Below are 24384 nucleotides of genomic sequence, written 5' to 3'. Positions count from 1 at the left end.
GGATGTAACTTAAAAATAGGGTGATTCTAATACTTAAAACAATGATGCCCATCATACAGCTCGCAAAACTGATCCATGTGGCCAGTTAAAATATCTGGTTTAGAAACATGACTTTACTTTAAAATGTACGAAAGTACTGTCAAATTACATGGATGATTAGATGCACTGTGGACACCAAAAAGCAATATTTTTATGAAATAAATTTATTATTGGAAATTTAGGAATGTGTTATTCAACCTTTCTCCCATTACTTTTCTGCCCTATTTATTAAATATTTATTAGACATTTAAAAATCGGTATACTGCATTCACTATATTTTTAATTTACTTAAATTTATATAATTAAGATCAATAAAAGAATAGTTTATAGATTTCTGCAGTGTGCATTGATATTTTTTCTGTCACAAGTAAGTGCTTTGATGAGGTAGGGGCATTCATATTAAAATTTTGCTAATGCCCATTTCCGAAAATTGGTAAGTTTGGCATTAAATAGTACTATTCTCTTTGTATAACAAGATCATGAAAATTTTTATGAAGTCATGAAAAAGTACTGGAAAAGTCATGGAAGTTTTTTCTTCCAATTGAGGATGAACCCTGTAATATATTTTCTTTCTCTTTTTCTGCTAAAAGCATAAGTATTTAGATCTTTTAATGGGTTGAGTTAATGGTTAACAGGCACGGCAGACTGGCAATGGAAGGTTCTAGAAATGCACCACACTGAAAATTAATGAATTCTAATACTATATAATGTGGCATCTCAGGTGGCAAGAAATTGCAAAGCCCCAAAAGTACACTGCTGAAGGCAGGGTACACCAATCTAGACACCCTGGCAGCTAATAAGTAGTTTGAAATTATTTTGTTAAAAAAAGTAGATTTTTAAAATTATTTATTTTTTAGGCTTTAGAAGGTTTTTTATTTGTTGTTGACATTGATGGGAAGGTGGAATTCGTGTCAGAGAACATTACAGCTTTCTTAAAGTATCACCAGGTAAATTTTGTTGCTTGTGTTCATTGCTTTTTCTAGTAAACCTTTGAAGTGTTTTTTTAAAAGTATTTCAAAGTCTTTGATAGCTATTCCTATCCTTTTGTAAAATTATGTATTTACTTCCCAGGTCATAATTATAATACAACCCCAAATTTGATCAATATATCAATTAAATTTTGTCAAAGCGATTGGAATTATGTCTGTGGCTGTCCCATGTCCAGGAGATCCCACAGCACCTACAACCTGGAAATTAAATGCAAAATTACTTCGTACCTAGGGACCTTAAAGCTTTCTTTAGCAATCATGATTGCTTATTGCTTTCATTTGACTGTTTTGATGTGCTATGATTTTATTTTCCCACCACCATCCTCTGCAGCACCACCGTCGACCGGCCGCCTCACGATGCTGCTTCTCTAGCGAGCAAAGTCTCCAGATTACGTCAATATGTTACACTTACACGCATGCATACACGCACGTACACACATACATTCACCTACAGAAACACACATACTCAAACACATACACACACAACTACCCATACACACTCATACCTACACGCAGACACAAACACATGCCTACATACATACTCATACCCCCTACACACAAATACACATACCCCCCCCCCATACATGCCTACAAACACACACACTCGTGATTGTGAAAAACATAATTTGAATTCAAGATGTCAAAATTCAAATTATTTTTTTTTTCTTTTTGATTTTGATTTTTTGTAATTTGTTTTTTGAGCTAAAATTTTGCACAAAATATTAGGAAGTGAAAGATTTCCCACATCCCTTAGCATTCCCTTCATGTCATTCAAAATAGCTTTTTTTTCTTCACAAGATGAAGTTTTTTCCGATTTTCTTTTTAAACAGATGATACAACAGTTTCTAATTCAGAAAAAATACTCGGCTAAACGCAATTTGAGCATGGATCTACACATAGCTGCCAACTTGTACTGTCTTATGGCAGATTTGTACAAGAACTGTGCGCTTTTTTTCATCGGATAACAGCATGGAAAACATTTTAATCTGTAGGAACTTACAAAAAAAACTATTGTTTCAAACAAGTTGTTGATAGACATTTTTTGAAAGCTGCTAAGTCAGCAACTTTTCAAAGAAATGAAAGTTTATTTATTTACGTATTTTTAAATTTATTAATTATTATTTGTTGCTTATAAAAGCACAGATCAAGTAAAGGTAAGGATTTGAAAATGTTATAATTTTTTTAATTTTAATACTTTGCATTATAATGGTCAAAAAAGGGTATAAATAATTACTGCAAAGAGACCACAAATTGAAAAATTACTTTTCAAATTTTCAAAACAGCCATTTTTCTATGCATAAAAGCCCCTTAGCACCTATAGTTGTGAAAATTGGTGCAATTTAGTTAAGACCTCGGGGGAGATGTGCTGTTTGAGGCGTTTCTTGCTTTTTTTTTTTAACTCATTAATTTAAATTAGTTCTTTCATTGGGTGGGTGCGGGATTTTCATATTACTCCAATCATGATGAACTGTTAAATTAATGAACATAATAATCATGAATTATGAGCGAAATGTTGGCAAGTATTTTTACCAAAATATTTACTTTTGGTCTTCAGGTTAGCTGAGAAGCCTATTTTGTAGAATTTTGTAATCCACCAACAATTATCAGTCTGTATCATTGCCACAAGTAAAGTTAACTGCAATTAATTTTTTCTGTTCGAATATCATACTTTGATTGCAAACATCGAATCAAAATATTTTATTAGTATATTTTGCTATAGATTTTTACTTGTGTCTTTTTAGGATGAAATATATGAAAAGAATATTTACGACTACATTCATCCTGCGGATAGAGCAAGATTTAATCAAAATCTTTTACTGATGATGCCTATGTGTAAGTGTTTTCAAATTTCAGTTTTAATTTTTGTTGTTTGTAATAAAATTTCATCCTGCTATTTTTGTAGTAATTCAATCAAATAAGTGTTTTTTAATCCTTTTTAAAGTCAATGTTAACAGACCTAAGAAAAAGATCCTACATGTCTTATAAATCTGAAAATATTCCGACTTTTCTTATATTTATAGTAACTGTGCTCTTAGTTTCTCTCTACCTTTAACTTCTTTTACTGCAATTTCCACTGCTAACTGACGTGTTTGAAACATGCTAACGTTAAGCACGGGCCTCACAGATAATTGCATGCCTTGTTTGTGATTCCAAACCTTTTGCATCCTAAAAATATTTGGGTTATTTTAATAAAATACCTTAAAATTTCTATAACAACTGTATTTTAGAAGTTATGGGATACTATATTATATGCTACCATAACTCAGGTCGTTTTATTTATTATTTTAGTAACATATCTGCTAGTATTATTTTAATGTCTTGCTAATAAATACCATGTAACATTAACCGAAAAAGAAAGAAATAAGCGTGGGAAGACGCTTAAGCTTGGATCTTAATGAAACTTAACATGTTTGGTCTTTCCATGTGTTCAAGAAAGCATATTTGAGAGTCTAAGATGGGGTAGATTTTGCAGTCTTATATAGTTTTTATGCACAACATTTTTTAGCTTAAATGATCTTCAATTCATCTTTTGGCTGAAATCGGTGATGTTTCTGGAAGTATTCAATTTTTACAAAAATGCCAAGCACACACCACGCAGTCAAGTTTGTAAAACTTATAAAAAAAAGGGGGGGGGGGGAGAACGACTTTGAATGAATTTTAAGTATTTTTATGACGAGGAGTTTTGTCTCTTTGTTGAATGTAAATTCATTTCTTAAACATAGGCTAAAGTACTTGATTAATTCACCTGTTACATCAGGGTTCGTATTCCCTTGAAAATTTTGAAATGTTTCTTGGTGCTTGAATTTCTTAAAATCAGAGGATTGTGCTCAATATATTTTTTATATATTTCATCAGTGCAATTTTTGATCATGTGTTTGATATGATCAGATAAGCTTGTTTCTCTTTTAATTTTAGTTACTAAAAAATGTATTACTTTTGTTTTGTTTAATTATTTACTTATTTCATTTTGCATTCTTTACTAGATTTTAAGTATTTAACTTATTTCTGAGTTTTCGGAAATGAGCACATAACATTTAACTTAATACTTGTATTTGAAATAAAAAGTTGAATTAAATTATTGTAGAATGTTGAATTTATGTAAATCATTGTCTTGATTGCTGCTAAAATAATTAAAGTCTATAACAGGGGTGATTGTGTTTTGGTTATTCACTGGAAATGCAGTGTTGTTTGCTTTTACCTCCCTACCTCTGTTTTTTTTCCCTTGACCTCAAACTTTTGACGAGTATGTCTATTTTTAGCATTTATTGTGTAGGCCTTTTTAATGCAATATTAAAATTATTGCACTTGAGTAAATTATTTTGTTTGCACTTTTTCCAACCTGCATAAAACCTGCTTTTCAATGCATTCCAGTTATTTCCTGGGAAAATCTGGATTTTCCTTTTTCCTGTCTTTTACCAGAGCTTTCATTGGGTTTTTACCCAGAATGCTTTACATGAATCGAGTTTTTTAACTTGTTGGGTAAAGCCGCTTTCTGGGGTGCAACTTCTTTTCACATGTGAACGGTGAATTTTCCAACTGGGGTTTTTTCAGGGTGGCGACAGATCAGGGAGATCAGGGAAAAGTCAGGGAAATTTATTAATCAGGGAAAAGTCAGGGAAATATCTGGGAATTTCGGAAAAATAACAAAAAATCAGGGAAATTTGATTTTGTGAAGAATCTTTATTTTTTGCTTTACAAAATTAAGTATCCTAATTCCCTACGCATTTTCGGCCTTATCTGTTCAAAAAAAAAAAGTTAATGAGGTGTATACACTGCTGCATATTTGTGCATCTTTTTTCCTTAACGTCAAAGTATTGAATCTTACTTATTAACCACAGCTGCCAGACCAATTGTGGCCAAACATCCCACCAGACACAGTTAAAACAACCTACCAAACTGCCAGACACGTCCCGTGGGCACTAATGGCTGCCAGTGGCACAACCTTACTTATTTTCTTAGTCTCAATTTTTATATTATGACACTCAGGAAACTGTTCCAAAACATTTCGTAAGCTGCCAGACCAATCGCATGGGCCAAACATCCTGCCAGACACAGTTAAAACAACCTACCAAACTACCAGACACGTCCCATGGGCACTATTGGCTGCCAGTGGCGCAACCTTACTTATTTTCTAAGTCTCAATTTTTATATTATGATACTCAGGGAACTGTTCCAAAACATTTTGTAAGCACCCAGACCAATCATATGAGCCAAACATCCCACCAGACACAGTTAAAACGTCGCTCTGAGTACGAGCGCGACGCTATCATTCTTGTTCTTAAGCACTGAAAAATATCGTCTGCTTTGAAAAAGCAATATTGTTAAAGCAGAAAACTTAGTAAAAAAAATAAGAAATAGGACTTCAGTGAAACCCCGATTTTACGTCCCCCGAATCTTCGTTTTCTCCACATTTAACGTTTTTTCACCAGGTCCCACAGTTATGCCTGCTAACTTAGACCGAGGGCCAAATTTCACGTACTGGGTACTGAATGTTCGCAAAAACAGTGAGAACTTTACTTATTTTCTGAGTGCTGATTTTTCACGTGCTCGTACTCACAGCGACGTTTTAACTGTGTCTGGCGGGATGTTTTGCCCACACGATTTGTCTGGCTGCTTACAAAATGTTTTGGAATAGTTCCCTGAGTATCATAATATAAAAATTGAGACTTAGAAAATAAGTAAGGTTGCGCCACTGGCAGCCATTAGTGCCCATGGGACGTGTCTGGAAGTTTGGTAGGTTGTTTTAACTGTGTCTGGCGGGATGTTTGGCCCATGCGATTGGTCTCGCTGCTTACAAAGTGCATTGGAATAGTTCCCTGAGTATCATAATATAGAAATTGCGACTTAGAAAATAAGTAAGGTTGCACCACTGGCAGCCATTAGTGCCCACGGGACGTGTCTGGAAGTTTGGTAGGTTGTTTTAACTGTGTCTGGCGGGATGTTTGGCCCATGCGATTGGTCTGGCAGCTTACAAAATGTTTTTTAATAGCTCCCTGAGTATCATAATATAAAAACTGAGACTTAGAAAATAAGTTAGGTTAGCACTGTTTTTTCGTACATTCAGTACCAGTACCTGCGAATTGGCCCTCGGTCCAAGTTAATAATTACGTGTACGTTCAAAGTACATGCTGACTCTTTTCTGTCCTACACATTTTGTTACTTAGAAAATAAGTTAGGTCTGTCGGCCCTGGGCTCTTGGACTATTAGCTCCTTTGCCTTTATTCCATTGCCTCAAAGTACTGTAATCACGATTTCAAGAAGAAATCTTTGGTTTTTGAATAAATGCTGATAAAAGCTTAAAAGTTTTTACTTCTTCGTTTTTAAAATTTAATTGCTAAAATTGAACTTTCAATCAAAAAACTTTGTTTTTTATCGTTATACTATTTGCTGTCGCCGCAGATTATAAGGATTTTTATATATTTTAAAATCAACTAATTGGTTTTTTTTTTCTGTTTTTTGCATTTTAAAGTTTGATATAAAAGCAATTTAAGATTTTTTTCGTTACATACTTAAATCATTTGGAATAGAGTTAACTTTTGTACTTAAGTAAATAAATTTTTTATCGTTAAAATGCTGTATTCATTCATTAAAACCTTTGTTCTTGATTAGAGAAAAGTTCCCTATGAATGGATGTCAAAAAGTTTCATCTGTTTTGCATAAATATGTCAGTTAGTTATATAAGAATAACTACATTACTTCTATTCTTTCACTATTACTTGTTATTCTTGCAACAATTATTATACTGTTTGAAAATTTAGTTCAAAATAATTTCAATTACTTTTCAGTTCTACCATAAATACACAAATGTTTATAAGAATGATTTTAATAGTGTCTTAAAATTCTTATGCTAAGTGGTTTCTGGAAGTAAAGTATCTTTCCATGTAGAAAAATTTAATATATTGTTTTGTAGGTTTTTTTTTCCAAAACAAAAAAAAACAAATTGACTTTTTTTTTTTGCCATTTTGTTAAAGTAGCATCTTTTTAAAATATATCTTTAGTTCATCAACTTTAACACAACTTAAGACGTTTAAAATACTACATTTTATACAAACATGCAATGGATTTCAAGTAAAGCAAAGAAAGGAAACCATTACCATTGGTAACGTAAATCAGGGAAATTTGGTGAACTTTATCAGGGAAAAGTCAGGGAACTTTTTTTCATAGTTCCTGTCACCACCCTGTTTTCGAAGTAGGAGTGGGGATATGCGAGGTACAAAAGTCTCATGTGATCAGTGCTTTGTTTCTGATGTAAGAATTATATTTTTCTCATTTTTGATGTTACTTCATTTTGTTGAGACTTTTAGGAGAAACATGCTCTTTATGAGTGCCAAATATCAAGAAGTTCAATGCTAAATCACTGGCTTAATTTTATTTTTGTGGCAATTATGCGCGTAGTTATTAATAATGGTTATCATAAACCATTAGAGTGCAATTCTGAAATAATTATACTAAAAAGAATTCTTTTATTTTCCGTGTTATACTTTTAATGCCTTTATTTTGAAAATTGCATAATTTTTGCATCTACTATGGAATGATGAATATGCATTTTCTTAAAATGCAAAAACGTAACATTCTTTTTATATTTATTAAAATTATACAATTGAAAAGATTTAAACAAAATTCAGTGCTCTTGAATCGTTGCTTAAAGAGTTAATTTAATTTTCCGTTTTTATAATTTGATGTTTTACATGAAATAGATGTGTTTGTCCCATAAACACATCTATTTGATGTGTTTATTGGATATCTTAGTTCATATTGCATAACCCTTTGCTGTGCCACTCACTGAATTTAGGTATTTTGGTTTCTTCTCCTAAAAGTTCAAAGCACTCATAGCCCTGCCTGCAATCAAAGGTTGTTTTTTTTTTTTTAATCTAAGCTTGTTGATTCTTAAAAATCAGGGTTGGCAAGGTTTTGGACACTACAGTAAATACCATGATTTTTACCGTCCTGTCTGAAAGTGTCCAAAGCTCCATTTTTAGAGAAACTTATTTTGTGAGAAAATATCACAAACAGAACAAAATGTGTCGAAAGTTATGTTTTATGTTTATTCAATGTGAACATTTAGGAATGAATATATACACTCAGGAACACTGAAAATAGCTTCCCAAGAAGGAAACATTGGATTGAAGTGGAATTTAATATAAGGAATAATATAGGTGGGAGATGATGCACTTTTTTTATCCCCTAACCCTGTTGAAATAAAACATCAAGTTTTAGTTTTTTTTTTAATCTTAGTTGTTTGATATTTGTAATTAACTTTTTTGCTTGGCACCTTTGCAGCAGTAAACTGTTGCTATAAAAACGATACCCTGTTATGGTTTAACAAAGAATGTTTCCCAACAAATGCAAGGGGGGAAAATTAAAATTGATTGAAATAATTTCTTATTTTTGTCTCCCAAGTTTGTTTTTTCAAAAAAATGAAAGGGAAATACATAGGCAGATTTAAATTTTAATTCTTAAAGTTGATATAAGTAAATTAATTTAAAAAATGCATCTCTAAATATATTCAAAAATAATACACAAATAGATTTAAGATATACCTACATGCATCAAAGAGCTAAATGGTCCAACAAGGAAGATGGTAATCTGGACTTGGTATTGATTAATGTTGGGTTAATATATAGTATGTTTCTGAAGAAAGTGTTTTCAAAGTGCAGTTGATTCTGAAAAAATCCACTTTACCAAGATAGTGGGTTTTTCAAGTGAACCCATCCAAAAAAAAAAAGTTTTTTTTTTTTTTTGACTGGGCCCACATGTGATATTATGATTTGATGAATCCTTAAACTGATTTAAAACTATTTTTAGCAAATACTAGTTGGACTTCTGAGACTTTAAACTCTGCCGGAAAACCAGTGAAACATTTCAACTGTCAATTCTTAGTCCGACCTGAAGATCCGGAAATAAAAATGGAAAACAAACAAACGCCCATTAATGAATATGTCAACTTGAGTATTACTGCTAATTATATGCCTGTGGAGGATGAAGGCAGCAATGGTAACTGTTTTCTTTATTTCATATACACACATACTCAAGCTTTGGCAAGCAGTGAGAATAAAGTAAAAGGGTTTTTTAAACACTAACTCAATTCTCAAAAGAAAAAATTGTTTTTTAGTCATTTTCTTTTATCATGTTCAGCTATTTTTTCTATTCAATACTGAACCCTGCCCTATTTTTGTTCATAATATATAGTTTAAGTATACAGTCAATCAATTATGGATGTCAAATTTATGGCTCTGCGGCAAAAACCTATCTGAAAGCTCTGGATCCAATCCACAATCAAGCACTGTGTATCTGTACCGGAGCCTTCCGAACTTCACCTATCAACAGCCTTCATGTCCTTGCACGCAAACAATCTCTAAACAATAGACGTCTCAAACTTTCTTTAAACTTTTACTTCAAAACAAAACCTTGCACCAATCACCCACTACATCTCCATATTTTTAATCCATCTAATGTTTCATTTTTACACCGTCCTTCAATGACCCCAACATTTGCGATAAGAATGCGTCGGGTCATCTCAGACCTGCAGCTATCTGATTTCAAAACTCGCAACACAATAGAGCCAATTAAATCTTGGTGTGAAGTAATTCCATCTACTATCAAAGACCTGGATAAATTCCCCAAAGAAAATACTCCCAGTATAGCTTATCAATAAATCTTTTACGACATTAAAAGCAAATATTCTGAATACAATTCCATTTTTACCGACGGGTCAAAAGCAAGTGATCACGTCAGCTTTGCTACAATAATTAATGATCAAGTTACCGCAGAAAAACTTAACCTATCTTGCTCAGTATTTACCTCCGAAATACAAGCCATATTTAAATATCTCCAATCAATAGCCCAATCCAACCACAAAAAAATGGGTTCTATACACTGACTTGAATAAAGAGTTCAGTGGAAGCCATCGTACACTGCAATAGCAATAGCCACCCTATAGTCATCCAATCATATCATTTATACAAAGATCTTATGCAAAAACAATTTCTTGTTGTCTTCTGTTGCATACCTGGTCAGGGGGGCATTGCAGGCAATGAAGCAGCTGATTCAGCTGCCAGAGCCGCAAATATTCTGGTCGATGATAGTGTTCCTTACGCCGATGATAAAAACACGATTTCTAAGTCTCTCAACACGCATTGGCAACGAACCTAAAATGCAGAAACCCAAAATAAATTATGTTCCATCCAGTCCTCGACTAAAGGTTTTAGATCATTTCATCTCACCAGGAGAGAACAAGTTTTACTAGCTCAACTTTGCATTGGTCACATTAGGTTCACACATAAATACCCTCCTATGCTGCTAACCAGCCCCCAACATGTATTACATGTAATGTGAATCAGACATTGTTACATATTTTAAGTAACTGCCCAAATTTTAATTGAATTCACTTTAAATATTTTAATGATTTTAACCCATCTTTTTGAAGTTTTGCTTGGGGACCCACCCCATCGTAATTTATACTCCTTTCTCTGGGAGATTCCTTTTCGTATTTTTCAGTTTTTTTGTCAAGATATAGTTTTATCTATTTTTTAAAAATGTTTCCTTTTTTTCAATCACTTGAAGTTCTGTGCCTTTCACTTGTTAAATACGTTTACTTTTATCATTTCCTGACGTTACGAACTTGAATAAAAATTAAATAGTAAAAAATAAAGAATTGTTTGGCACAGTATAGCCCTCAAGGTCTCTTGCGCCATTAAAATTTATTCAACCAACCAACAACCAAATGTCAATCAATATTTTTATTAAAATTTAAAATAGTCTAATAAACGTAATTAGATTTGATTTGAAATTTTCAGTCTCTTTTCATTTATGGAACCCTAATTCATCAGAACTTTAAATTGGTATATGTTTTAAAAAATTATTTTAAACAATCACTTTTGGCTGGTCAAATTTAACACGAAGCAGCTATTTAACTCTATGTTGTAACACAAAAATTAAATTTTGTCAGTCATTAGCTATAACTTGTGAATGAATCTGAAGCTTTTTTTTTTTTTTTTTTTTTTTATGTTTAACTTCATTCTTATGATGATTTAATGTAATGTATGAACTTTTGAATTCCATAAGATTCAAAAACACTTCCATGGATGTGATTTATGTTTACCCCCTTCTGGGAGATTTTCTTTTCCCAATTTCTTAAATTATGAAAAATTTTTGACATGAATATGTGTATGTTGAACGTATGTTGCTAATTTATGTACAATCTGTAAAAAGTAATGTTTAACAGTGCATGTTAACAATTAAAAGTAGTATTTGAACCTGCTCCAAAATCACCAGTTACTACTCCAAAACGTAATTTAGCCTGCATCTTAACTGCTCCAAAAAATGATTTTTATCCCTGCTCAGCCTCCCACCTCACTTTGCACATGAGGCCTAATACCGAATTTCTCAAAAAAGCATGTGGCAGCAAAAATAATTATGGCGAATGTGTAATTCAGCTAAGAGATCGGCCATCCTTATTTGTCACTATTCCTTCAAATTTAAATGTACATCATTTATTTGTCGCAAACTGTTATTATTTTTTGCTTCCTCAAATCCAACAATTTTATGCCTTATCTTTCTCGGTTTTTTAGAGGAATGAAATGTGTCAAATGTGGACAAAGTTTGATCATCCTTCTTTAAAAATGCAAAAATTGTATTAATAAACTTACAGCTTATTTGTCTCTCAAAACACAAATGAAAAACATTTCATGGCCTCAACTAAATTCATAATATGATAATGATACTCAAAGACAAGCAACACATCAGATGACAAAGATTTTTTTTAGCTAAATGCATGCTTGCAGATTTATAACTGCAAGATATGAATCAATTACATTAATATAAAAGTCATTCATTGAAAAGTAATACTCAGGATCAAGGGTTGGCGTTATTTGAATAGATTTAAATCAGTTTTTTTTTAAATGATTTAAATCATATTTTAGTTTGGATTTAATTTTTAAAAAATAAATCAAAACATTACTCCATTTATTGCATGTGTCAATGGAAAGTTTTGGGTAAAAATTTTAAAAAAGTGTTGGATAACAATCAAATAGATTAAAAGATACCAACAAGCATTTTATGCATGCCATTATGCAGGAGTTTTATTACACTCCCCTGACTTTAATTAAAATAAAATTTCAATTAGTTTGGATGATTATAAACAAGGTTTGGAATTTATTAAAGAAATATGTCCGAAACTTGTCAGCATTGTAGCCAATTTGCAAACAAGAAGTGGCCCATTTAATAAATCAGCATTTATTGATAAAAATGCAGCAGATATTATGACCCATTATGGCTGATGGGGTTCATTTTATGCAATGGGAGGTAGAGAAAGCATCACAAAACCAGAAATCCAGTTTATACACCAAATAGCAACAGCCGCCATAGCTTCATCCATGGGTGCAAGACTTTCCGTCTCAAGACGAATTTCCGTCTTGGACAATATTTCCGAGACGGAGTTCGGGACGAAAGAAATTCGATGACTTTCTTTCAGTTTTTACTTAAAAAAGGACGTCCACCATATACCAGGTAAAACGGAAACTATCAGGGATTTCGAAGATTTTAATGGAAATTAGAATTCTGGAAATCATCGGGGGGGGGGGGGGGGATTTTAAGCTGGTTGGAAACACCGATGGGCAACCGTTCCTGCATTATTGACAAAGACTTGAGGAATCACTAAATTCCAATGTCAATGAATCTAACACTCGCTAGAATGAAAATAAGGGGGGGAGAGGGAGAGAGAGAAAGGAAACGAAAAAAATAACGGCAGACCGAGTTTGCGAAAAAAGGCTGCTCTTGCGAAGAGGGTAAGTCCTCAAATTAACCCACCATACTGAGGTCTTAAAACTTTTATATTTTGGACAATCTGAAAGGAGGGGGGGGGGGGAAGCTACTCAAGGGTTCCAGTATAAAATTTCGAAAAACTGAATTGAATGCCATTTCTGAAACTAGGAGTGGTTGATATTTCTCCTCTGCAAACTCTGAAAAATTTAAAAGTCTAAAAGTTTTAGACTGTCTTTACTGATGCAAAATTGGGGAGCGGGAGGTTTTAAAAAAATCGAAACCTGGAGTCTTAAAAACACTAATTTAGGCCATCTTTGGTGAATTTATGAGAGATGGTTTTGATGTTCTAATCTGAAAATGTTTTGTAGCTGATATATTTTAAAAATCATTTGAGGCTTATACTTCAGTTTCTTAAGAGAAAGGGAATTCAGGACCTTCTCCTGGAAAGTGTTTGTATGTAACTGAAATCTTAAAACTTTTAGGCTGTCTTTGGCAATGTCAAAAGCGGGGGGAAGAGGCTTTATTTATGAGAAATTCCGAAATTGGAGTCTTAAAAGTGCAACTTTAGACCGTCTTGGGGTTCAGGGTCCCCCTTCCCCAAACAATATTCAAAGCTGAAGTATTCAGAACTCAGCTTTAGGTAATCTTCGAGGGAAATCGAAGGCTTTCTCTCAATAAATTTTAGAACTTAAGCTCTTAAAACTTCGGCGATGAAAATGGGAAACCGCGAATTTAAGTCAAATTTAGTGAACTTAGGGGAAGGAGATTGCTCTCTCCCCTGAAAATCTCTCCATGCCGAAGTATTAAAATGCTATTTTGGTTATTTTTGAGTGAGTTAACAGTTAGGGAGTTCGGGGATCTTTCTCGGAATATTTTCGAACTTGAAGTCTTAAAACTTTGAGTTGTCTTTGGCGCTGTGGGGAGGGGAGTTTCTGTTTCAATAGAAAAATTAATCTTAAACACAAACTTACACTGCCTTTAATAAACACAAAGGGGGAGGGTGGGGGTTCCGCCGCCCACCCCCGAAATATTTTCGCTTCTGAAATTTTAAAAGCTCTGTTTTGGGCTATATTTGGATGACTTAAGGTGGAAGGGAGTAGGAACCTTCTTTTAAAAAGTTTCCGAAATTAAAGTATTAAAACTTTCAGGCAGTCATAAGTCGTGTAATACGTAAGGGGAGTACTGTTCCTCGAAAAAAAATAGAAACTGAAGCCTTAAAACTCAAATTTAGGATATTTGTGGTTAATTTAGAGGAAGGGGTTCGGGAGTCCTCTTCCGAAAAATTTTTCGATGTTGAAATATTTGAAACGCCATTTTAGACTATATTTGAGTGCCTTAAAAGGGATTTGATTCCTCACCTCAGGGAGGGCCCTCTTTGGGGTGAGGATTCAGTTCCCCTACTGCTTTTTTTAATTAATGAATATTGGAAAGTGTACCTCCTTTAAAAAATGTATCGACTTCACTGAAGTGATTTTTTTATGATTAATTTCAAACACCTGCAATCTTATAAAAGAATTATTTTTCAAATGAAGACTGGGGGGGAACGCTGCCAGTTCATTATCATTAGTCGCCCATACTCTTCCCCAACTGTTCTTCTTTTCTGGTTCGTTGACGCTACCTTGGGTAGACTTTCCGATCAGTACTGATTTATGTTGCAAAAATGAAAATCTACGTCCCAAGCGATTTTATTGCTGCAATGAAAATGTTTACGATCGGCAAAAAAAAAACTAATGGCGGGGAGTCCCGAACGCTTTTATCCCTAACATTATCCAACATCATCTAAAATTGCGTTTTTTGAACTTCAATTTCGAAATATTACCGAAGGAGAGTTCCTGAACTCCATCCCTTCGATAATGCATTCAAAAAACGTTATAAAAGTTATGAAAGATGAAGTACAGTTTCGTTTTTAAAACTTCAAATTCGGGGAGAGTCCCAGAGTGCCCCCCCCCCCTTTTTATCTTAATATTTTTGAAGGTCGCCCAATATTGTGATTTTGAGACTATCAGTTTGAAAAAAATGATGTAAGAGAGTCCCTGAACCCCTCCTTTCCCTGAACTTTACCAAAATGGCCTACCATTTGCGTTTTTTTTGGACTTCAATTTAAGAAAAATTTGTGGGGGAAATTCCCCCAGACGACCTGTTATTGGCGGTTTTTAGGTTTTTGGAATTATGACACCAAAGCGCTTAAATATTACAACTTAAACTAAGTTCATGTTGTAAGAAAAAGCCAAAAGCTTAAAATTCGAATCAAACACAGATTCCAAAACTGGCATAGTTAAAATCTACAACATTTATACACATAAACTTTTCCTTAAACAAGCATGCTTGGGGGGGGGGGGGCTGAAAATATTTTCCGTCTTGATCACATAACCAAACTTGCACCCATGGCTTCATCCACTGGAATAGAAAGACTGTTTTCATCTTTTGGTTTTGCTCATTCTAGCCTTTGTAACAATTTAGGATTGGACAAAGCATCAAAACTAAGGTTTTAATACAAACAATTAAAGGCTTAGAATCCATTTTAATAAAAAATGTCGTTGGAATTGTGATTTTTTTTTCCCTTTTAACAAAAAGTTTACATTAAATACTTAATTTTTTCTTTGAAATTTCCTTTATTTAATGTGAACTATCCAATTACAAAAAAGAAGGAAAAAATGCCTTTATTTTAAAATATAGAAATTAATATTTAAATAAAATATTTTGTGTAGATCCTATCTATTTGAGAAGAATATTCCATTTATTGAAAAAGTTTATTTCTTTCTAGAGGACCCGATGGACGTTGTCCTGTTCGAACTTCGTTAATTGAAAAGTTAAATGTCAATAAACTATCAAGTGTTTGAACCGTTTTGTTGAAAAAAATAAGTAAAAAGAAAATGGTTTTAAGCTGCTTGGTGTCAGAATGCGTATATTTATTATAACTTGGTTTATTGAATGCCCACTGAGCAGTTGTTTTATTAACTATTTTTTCTCCCGTACTTGATGGTTTGTTCCTTCAGCCATACTCAAAGGATAAAAAGCGTCCTCAGATATTAAGTGTAAAAATCTAACTACCCATCTAGAACAAACGGGAAAGCCGTTTGTTCTAGATGATATATCTCTTGATTCATATAGGGGCAACATCCCCTATATGAAAAGAATAAAACAACCAAAGAGATATTGTTTAAAAAAATGATAAAGGTAGAAACAGTTCTCTGAATAAGTGAAAATCACTCATCCCTCCCCTTCCCCCTCCCGATGTAAAATAAATACATTCTTCAACTAAAATGACTAAACACTCTTAAAAAAACAAAAAAGGTCTTTGCAAATTTGAAATATTTCGCCAAACAAACAAAAAATACAATAAATTACATTAACAGTAGTTTTAAAATGTAAACAAATGATCACACAACTCTATTGTTTACTAGCCGCCTGCGGCGACCAGCCGGTCCGCTTTCTTACGCCATTCGCCTTGCTATGCAAGCAGCCACCTACGGCGGCTGTTTGGCTAACTTGTCATTTAAATTTTTACTTCAAGTTTGCTGACTTCGGCAGCTGTTTAAATAGATTTGGCAGCAGTATTAATCAATATATCTCTACCTTTTGTTGTGCCATTCACATTTTTACGCCAAGATATTACGTCATCACGTCATAAAATGTAGAAGTAAGCTGTATAGTAAAAACAAAAGATAAGCATTGTTTGCTATTAAGATTCCATCGTATATACCGAATCTAAATCCAAGTAGTGACGTCAAAGGCATAAAAGATTGAAGAACGCTTTTTTCGACCAATGCTTGGAAAGACATAATGTGTTCAGCATTAAAAAATTGTTTAAAAAAAAACTATTGTGTATTTTTAAGAACTTCTTTCTTCTGAAGAGGGCGAAATGGTTTTACTATTACTAACTTAAATTTTAGAAATGGGGCTTTGATACTTCTCGCAGGATGATATTTAAAAAAAACAAAACCCAGGAAAAATGCAAGTTAAAGGTTTTTTGAAAAATTCATAAAAAATACAAAAATTGCTCTATCTTCAAATTTTTTTCATTCATCATATTTAACATTAAATCTCCTACCTTATAGTGCAAAAAATATTTGGCGTGGTGTGATTGGTTCGGGGTTTGTGAGGTAAAAAGGGCAAAAAAAACACATAAAACATTAAATAACTTTTTTTCTAATTAAAATATCAAAAATCGAAGCCCGAGGTGCACATCTTCAGCAAAAACTGTACCTGTATACCAAATTTCATCCTTCTAGGCCTTACCCTTTTCTCGGGATGCGCGCCACACACACACACACACAAACATCTTATTTTATTATATGTATAGATATCCAAAGTCGCCAAGTCACCACGTTAATAAAATCCAGCCAATCAGTAAGCAAAGCTAATTCTGGCCAATTAGCAGTCCGATCTTTTGAATGAAATGTCTTAAAACTTCATATATTGCCTAATTTGTTCTTTCCATCAAAGATAAATATCTTCCACTGTACTGATCTTTTGTGCACGGAACTGTACTGTTGTAATTTATCTGGACGGGAAAAAAAATTATTTCGTCTTGAAATTCCATCACCTTTTCCTCTAATAATGTACTGATTAGTTTGATAATCTTTAAAGTATTCTTGAGAATGGTGCCAAAACTCGGATGGATTTGAGCCGAGAAACAAATGTTGCTTGTTGCGGTACTTTTTGATCATTTGATTAGGAAAACTTAAAGCACCGATCCGGTCACATGGTTCACAACAACGACAGAACACACGACAGAACCTTCCAGCACTTTACTTTAAAATATATCACGGAACCTAAAATTGTTGCTTTCAAGAAATGAAAAAAAAAGGGCTTCTCTCTTTCTCTCTCTCTCTGTTTTATCTATTCTCAATTGGTATATCACAGTAGGAAATTTCCTTACAAAAAGTAGAGCTGACTTTCTTATTGTCCTTTGGCAACCTGTTAAATATTTGTTTCAGTTCTCGATCAACAATAGGTTAAAATAAATTAATCATTTGGGAGATATAACGATCCAATGTTTAAATTAATTAATGAATTAACAAAAATGTTTCCGATTCGATCCATCGCGCTTCTAAACCATGCTTGCCACAACTCAGTTACATACAAAAAATTTGATCAAAATCGGTCCAGCCGTTTAAAAGCCTTATGGTGACAAACGTACTCACAGAAGATTTTTATGTATTAAGATAACAAACTGTTCCACTCCTTTTCCGAAAAATGTGTAAATATAGCAGAAAAAATCAAATAAATCTGATTTAAATTGAAAAAATCATATTTTTATTTTAAAAAAATCATTATTTTTTCCAACCCTGCTCAGTATATAAATAAAAAAGTATGATTTTTTTCATTTAAAACTATTTAATTTCGTTTTAAAATGCAGAGTACTACTACAAAGTATGCTTTTTTAGGTGCATAATGATACGTCTTTTTATTCCAGATCCTTGTGTGACCTATAAATGATGATTTACTGTATATATTCATTTAATATTTCATTTAAAGTTTGACATGAAATTTATCTTTGGTCTGTACATTACTTTAGAGGTGAGAAACAGGATGACTTGTATTGCTCGAAGAGCTGCTACCGAAGAAAAAAGGGCTACTAAAATTGAGCATTTTACTACGAAGACAGATCGTGAAGGCAAGATTGTTGATGTAGAAACAAGGTAAGTATCTGTGGTGCAATATATCTGGAGACGTAACGAGTACTCGGTAACTACTCGGTACTCGACCACAATTTTGATCAAATACTTGGCCAATACCGAGTAAGTTGTAAAAAAATTGAATATTGGAGTTAGAAACAGATTTTACAATTAATAAAAAAGTGCAAGACATACAATATACTGCAATCATTTACAATTGCTATATTCATAAAATAAGACTGTATTCTATGTATAAGTAAAAAAAAATACGCTTATAAAATCTAATCAGAGTAAAAGTTGACGATGGATGTGTATGTGTATTTCATGGATGTGCCATCTGCGCCAATCGCCGATCCTGTACCAAACTGCTCCAAAAGACTGCCAAATGGGCTTTCTGCTCCAAAATCGGACAAACTTGTACCAAAACTGCAATTTTACATTTATGTTGCAGTTCCTTTAGCACATTTGGCAGTTTTGGATGAATATCCTCGTTTATGCATTTGGAACTTGTTTTTACGATTTTTTTTGGTTGATTACCAATTTTTTCCCCATTTCAAAATCCGATTGCATCCGCTTTTGAAAAACTCAATCGTTTTTAATTTTTTTATGTGATTATGTTCTTTTAACTAGAAAAATTTTGCACTGATCATTATTTTCAACCTTTTTTTTATCTTTTGTTTTCAGTATATGAGGATTTGTAAATTCGTCTTCTTGCCAGGCCCACTCAAATGTCAATCCAGTCGCATCGAAATTGATTTGAGCAAATGCCATCTGTAAAAATTAATACCAGTTTTAATCTTGGGTTTCTTAATATTTTAGGACAGAAAATTGATCTCTAGTTTTGGTCGGAGACACTTAAGATAGCAAAAATCTGGGAATTCTACTGCTCTGGTAATTAATATGCAGATATTTCAAATTTCTCAGATTCAGACATTTTTTCCATATTCTTAGTCTGTCTTAAATTTTTATTTATTCATTTATCTATTCTTTTATTCTCATTTTTTCATTTTTTTTTTTTTTTTCACGTGTGTTTAAAAATTCAGATTCTTTGACATCATTTCTCAATCATTTTTTTTCCATTGGAATTTTATTATTAATTTTGTGAATCAAACAGTTAAAAATAATAAAAGGTTTTAATGTTGGGGGGGGGGGGGGGCTTTGCTTGATTTTGAGATTTGTTAATCAAGTAGTTCTGTATATAATCCTATATGATAAGGAAAAAGAAATAATATGGTCAAATATAAGTGAATAACTCAAACATGCCCCCCCCCCCCCAAAAAAAGGAGAAGAATCAAATAGCTCTTTAAAACACTCACTTTTAACTTGTTGAGGTAAAGTTTTTAAATTCAACCATTCTTTTGTGCTTTTTTAAAAACCTTTTTAAATATGTTACATAAAAGCAAACAAACTTTAAAAATAGGTATCACAGCACTCTTAAATGTGCACTAAAGCAGTGATGCATTAAGCAAAGTAAATGTGTGCACTAAATTTAAATCAAAAGAAGTGTAAGAAAAAGTAGAGGAGGACAGAACTTGTCTTTTGTGAAAAATATATAGACAAGGAAAAAAAATGTAATTAAGAGAGCTTCAATTTGTTGTTTGTAGTTATGGTGTTTCTGCATCCTCTATCTCCTTTTTTATTATTTTATCATGTCACACTTGTTTCTGTGTATGAAATATAAATAGTTGCTCTAAATTGATGCAAAATTTAAATTTTTGCTGCTGCATGCTACTCCAAATTTGCAATTTTACTGCTCCAAACTGCTCCAAATTCATCGTTTGGCTGCTCCAAGGTGCTCCCAAATTGACCATTTTCCTGTTCCCAAGATTGCTCCAAAAGCGAGTTTTGGTAGGCATATCCCTGATATATATATAATGTGTGTGTGTGTAGTAGTTCCTTACTTCAAAACATACTTTTTGTCGTTCCAATTTACTATTTTCCTGCACCTGAGATTGCTCCAAAAGTAGGTTTCTGCTGGCACATCCCTGGTATTTGGGTTCAATTACTTTTTCTATATCACATATTAGTGTGGACAACTTACCTTTAGTCAGGAACAGTCTAAGTGATCCTGAAGATGAATATTCATTGGCTCATAACAAAAAAAAAAAAAACTTTCAATCATATCCCAAATGTGATCCTAATCAATTTAAAACAGATTGCGAATTTTTAAAAACATGTTTCTGCAGATTCAAATTTTTGGCATAATTGTGACAATGCTGGGAAGTAAAATTAAGTCATTTTTTAAGAGTAAGAAAAATGTTGTGACTTTGGGTAAAGAAATACTTAGTGAAAAAAAGCTATCAAATATTTTAATAATCGAAATTATTGTATGTTTAAATTATTAATTTTCTGGAGACAGATAACTTCTTCAACTGCTACAAAATGTGACTTCTTTACTAATAATAAAGCTGAAAGTTTCTCTTTCTCTGTCTTTCTGGATCTCTGTCTGTCAGGATCTCTGTGACGCGCATAGTGCCTAGACCGTTCGGCCTATTTTCATGAAATTTGGCACGAAGTTAGTTTGTTGCATGGGGGTGTGCACCTCGAAGCGATTTTTCGAAAATTTTGATGTGGTTCTTTTTCTATTCCAATTTTAAGAACAAAAATATCATAACATGAACGAGTAAATAACGAAACTATCATAAAGTGGAACCATAACATGGGTACAAGCAAAATTGACGAGAAAAATTCACCATACATTATTTGTAAATGTACAGGCAAACTAAAAGACCTTTTAATTTTCTATTACGGGCAAATCCGTGCGGGTACCACTAGTATGGAAATAAAGACAACCGTCAAATGTCGGATTTCTCGTCGGGTGTCTTTAACTCATTACATGGTCCGTTTGTGTCATGGAAATCCTGGAAAGTCATGGAAATAAAATAAACAAATTTCAGACCTTGAAAAGTCATAGATAGAAAATTAATATTTTCATTAAACGTCATGGAAATTGATTAAAGCCATGAAAAATTGTCTTGGGTAGTAAGAAAGTAACAATAGCTAAAATAGCACTAGAAAAATTGAGTGGTTTAGTACTATTGCATATGAATTGAACAAACACAAAAAACAAATCCGAGTTTTGAAATCCAATCCCATCCACTTCTGTAACAGCCGCTTGCTTTTTTTGTGATGTGATTTTACTACCGGGGCATCACTAATTTTGAACTCGGCATTAGATCTAATTTGAAAGTTACCCCCCTGCTTCACTAGAGCTTGTTTTTCAGCATGACGAGAAGGCATGTATGTGGTAAGGGTCTGGGTCGAAATCCCGACAGCCCAGAATCCCGACAGACGATATCCCGACAGGGCCGAAAGCCCGAATGTCCAGAATCCCGACATGGTCAAAATCCCAACAAGCCAGAATTCCGACATGGTCAAAATCCCTGCAAGCATAGGCGGATTTAGGAATGAGATCCTGGGGGGGGCAGGATTTTTTTTTTTTTAGAGCAACATTTTTAATTGCCCTCCCCGACCATCTCTCCCATGTTTTTATCTGTTTTCTGTGATGCATAAGGCCTACTTTTTTATGTGTCGTTTTCATTACTGTGTGAAATTATGCTGTCCTTTTTGAATTGACCTTAAAAGAGAGGGAGCTGGTATTAAGAGAGTGACGCAGGGCTCCCTTTTAAGTGGGATGTAGAATATCTCCAATTTTAGGAGGCCCGGGGTTACTCCCCCGGAGGAAATTATGTAAAATGGATATAAAATTCTGCATTTTGAAGTCTTATAAGGGTTAATTGAAAATAATAGGCAAATATATATATATTTTCTTTTTATGCTTTAAAAGTGCTTTGTGATGCAAGTTAATACTTTAAAAGAAATGATGCACAGATTTAGAGAATAAGTATCAGAACATACTACCCATTTGTACAATTCTTAATTTATACTACTGATAAGAAATAAAATTGAAGCACACTTTGCTTAGGAGTTTCAAAGACTTGTCTAATTATTTTCAAGGTTTGTTTGGTTAGATTGGGTTTTTGGCTTAAGAGCCCTGGTAGGCTATACTGCGCCAATTCTTTTCAGGGATTTTGGAACCTATCAATAATTTGCACTTTCCAGTCTCTGAAATTGAGTAGTAGATTATACAGTTGTACAGTATTGTTCAAACTTTGTAAGAAACGGTTATTTTAAGTTTAAAAGAAAAAAATAAACTTTAATTTCTCATTACAACTTTTTTTTAATTATAAGTAGTGCAGAAAGCGAAAAGCAATAGGGGTGATGTATAATTTTTTTCCCGGGCTAAACAGATTAACAATATGCAGTAAAAGTAAGATAAAAGCAATCAATACAAAAGAATTTCCAAAGTTCTGCATTCAGGATTAAATAAATAGCAAGATATGAAGCATGTGAGTCACAAAAATTTATTTCGAGTAATATGTTACAAATGCGAGAACCATGCTTTTTACATTTTTGTTGCAGGATGTAGCATGGAGCTGAATTTAACACATTTTGGCATTCCTCGCCCTACAATTTGTTTGAAATTTTAAAATTTATGGTTTGTAGCCACACGTTTCCAAATATTCAAGGTTTTCAAGTACTTGAAAATGAAATTAGTTTTTCAAGCACTTTCCATTTTTTTAAGGAACGAATCACAATTTTTTGGGAGTTAGGGGCCCACTTCAAAGCAGGGGCCCTAAGCTATAGCTTTTTTATCTTAGGCAAATCTGGCCCTGCATGTAATTCACTCTTACCTGCAGATTTTTGTTTGATTTTTTGTAATTTTAACGAAAATTCATCAGTTTTTACAGTTAAAGGATTTTTACAATTTTACCAATCTGTGTAAAGTTTTTATCGGTTTTTATCGAATTTCAGCAAATTTTTCCAAAACTTTTGATGACTGAATTACTCAGATTTCAATAATGACAATAACTGTCTCATTTAGACATAGATGATTATGACTTACCTTAATTTAAACAGTATTTAGAAAATAAGGAAAATAATACTTTCCCTCTTAAAAAGATTCAATTAATCAGAACGTTCAGATAACTGAAATTTATAAAGTTTGCGATAGTATTTGCTTTTCTTTCTCAAAAAAAAAAAAAAAAAAGACAAGCCGAAAATTTTCCAAGCGTATGAAGTACAGTTCTAACTATTAGTTTCATATATACAAATTTTTTCCTTTAAAAAATAAAGAAAACACAGTTATAAAAACATTTCAACAGGTAATAATGCGATCTTACAATATTGTGAAAAACTTTCATGCCGGAAATATATCTCCCTCACTTTTTCTTTTATTCAGACGTTTTCCTTACTATGTATGATTCTGGAAAATCAGAAATTTAGTTTTGAACTGCTAGGGATTGAGATTCGCATTTTTCCCCCCTAAAATATTAACATATTGTTTACAGTGATTTTACGTTCTGTTTGTTCAATGGTTGGACAATTTTTTCAGTTTTTTGTTTCATTGTTACATACATTCGTTGAGTATGGTGTTAATTGTTACATTTGATAGTATTTTTCTGTACAAAAACCTTTTAGCTATGTACTTCTTTTGCAATAGCATACATTTCAAATCAGCCAATTTCATTTGAATGTGTGAATCCAGAAAGTTCTTCAAAATCTTTCGTCTGTAACAACCCAAAACATCTAGTTTTTGAAATCACGCAAATTAAAAATAAACATTCTGAAAAGACAAAACAAATCATAATGAATAGATCGTTTTGTTAGCGCAAATTGAGGAGGGGGAAGGGAGGGTCCCCAACGTCAATTATTATAAGTGTTGCAGCTGAATGCATAGCTCGTTTAGCCTATATTTTCATTCATATACTTGCCGAAATGGTTTTCAGTTCAAAATAGTGAATTTAGACCAATTTTCAGTACCTCAGTGACAGCTGTACTATTTGTATTTAATGTTCGGTTTTTTTCTTTTTCTTTTCTCCCTTCAGAAAAGGACATTGGCTATTATCTCTTCATTTTAATGGAACTATACAAAAAAGAAAAAATCATTATATTTTTTCTTATAACTTTTG

At 32.9% G+C, this 24384-nt stretch overlaps 1 protein-coding gene across 1 annotated transcript in view; it reads left to right on the top strand.

Moving 5' to 3' along the window:
* Positions 1-24384, top strand: part of LOC129230774 (mucin-17-like) — a 506717-nt gene that overhangs the window by 223543 nt on the left and 258790 nt on the right. The window contains exons 6-9 of the mRNA XM_054865195.1: positions 897-986; positions 2771-2861; positions 8835-9023; positions 18313-18436. Coding sequence (XP_054721170.1) covers positions 897-986; positions 2771-2861; positions 8835-9023; positions 18313-18436 — 494 coding nt within the window. The remainder of the gene's footprint in view (positions 1-896; positions 987-2770; positions 2862-8834; positions 9024-18312; positions 18437-24384) is intronic.

Source organism: Uloborus diversus, chromosome 1, assembly GCF_026930045.1.
Source record: "Uloborus diversus isolate 005 chromosome 1, Udiv.v.3.1, whole genome shotgun sequence".
Lineage (NCBI taxonomy): Eukaryota > Metazoa > Arthropoda > Arachnida > Araneae > Uloboridae > Uloborus > Uloborus diversus.
The sequence above is the reverse complement of the archived record's forward strand: the minus strand, read 5'-3'. Positions and strand labels throughout refer to the sequence as shown.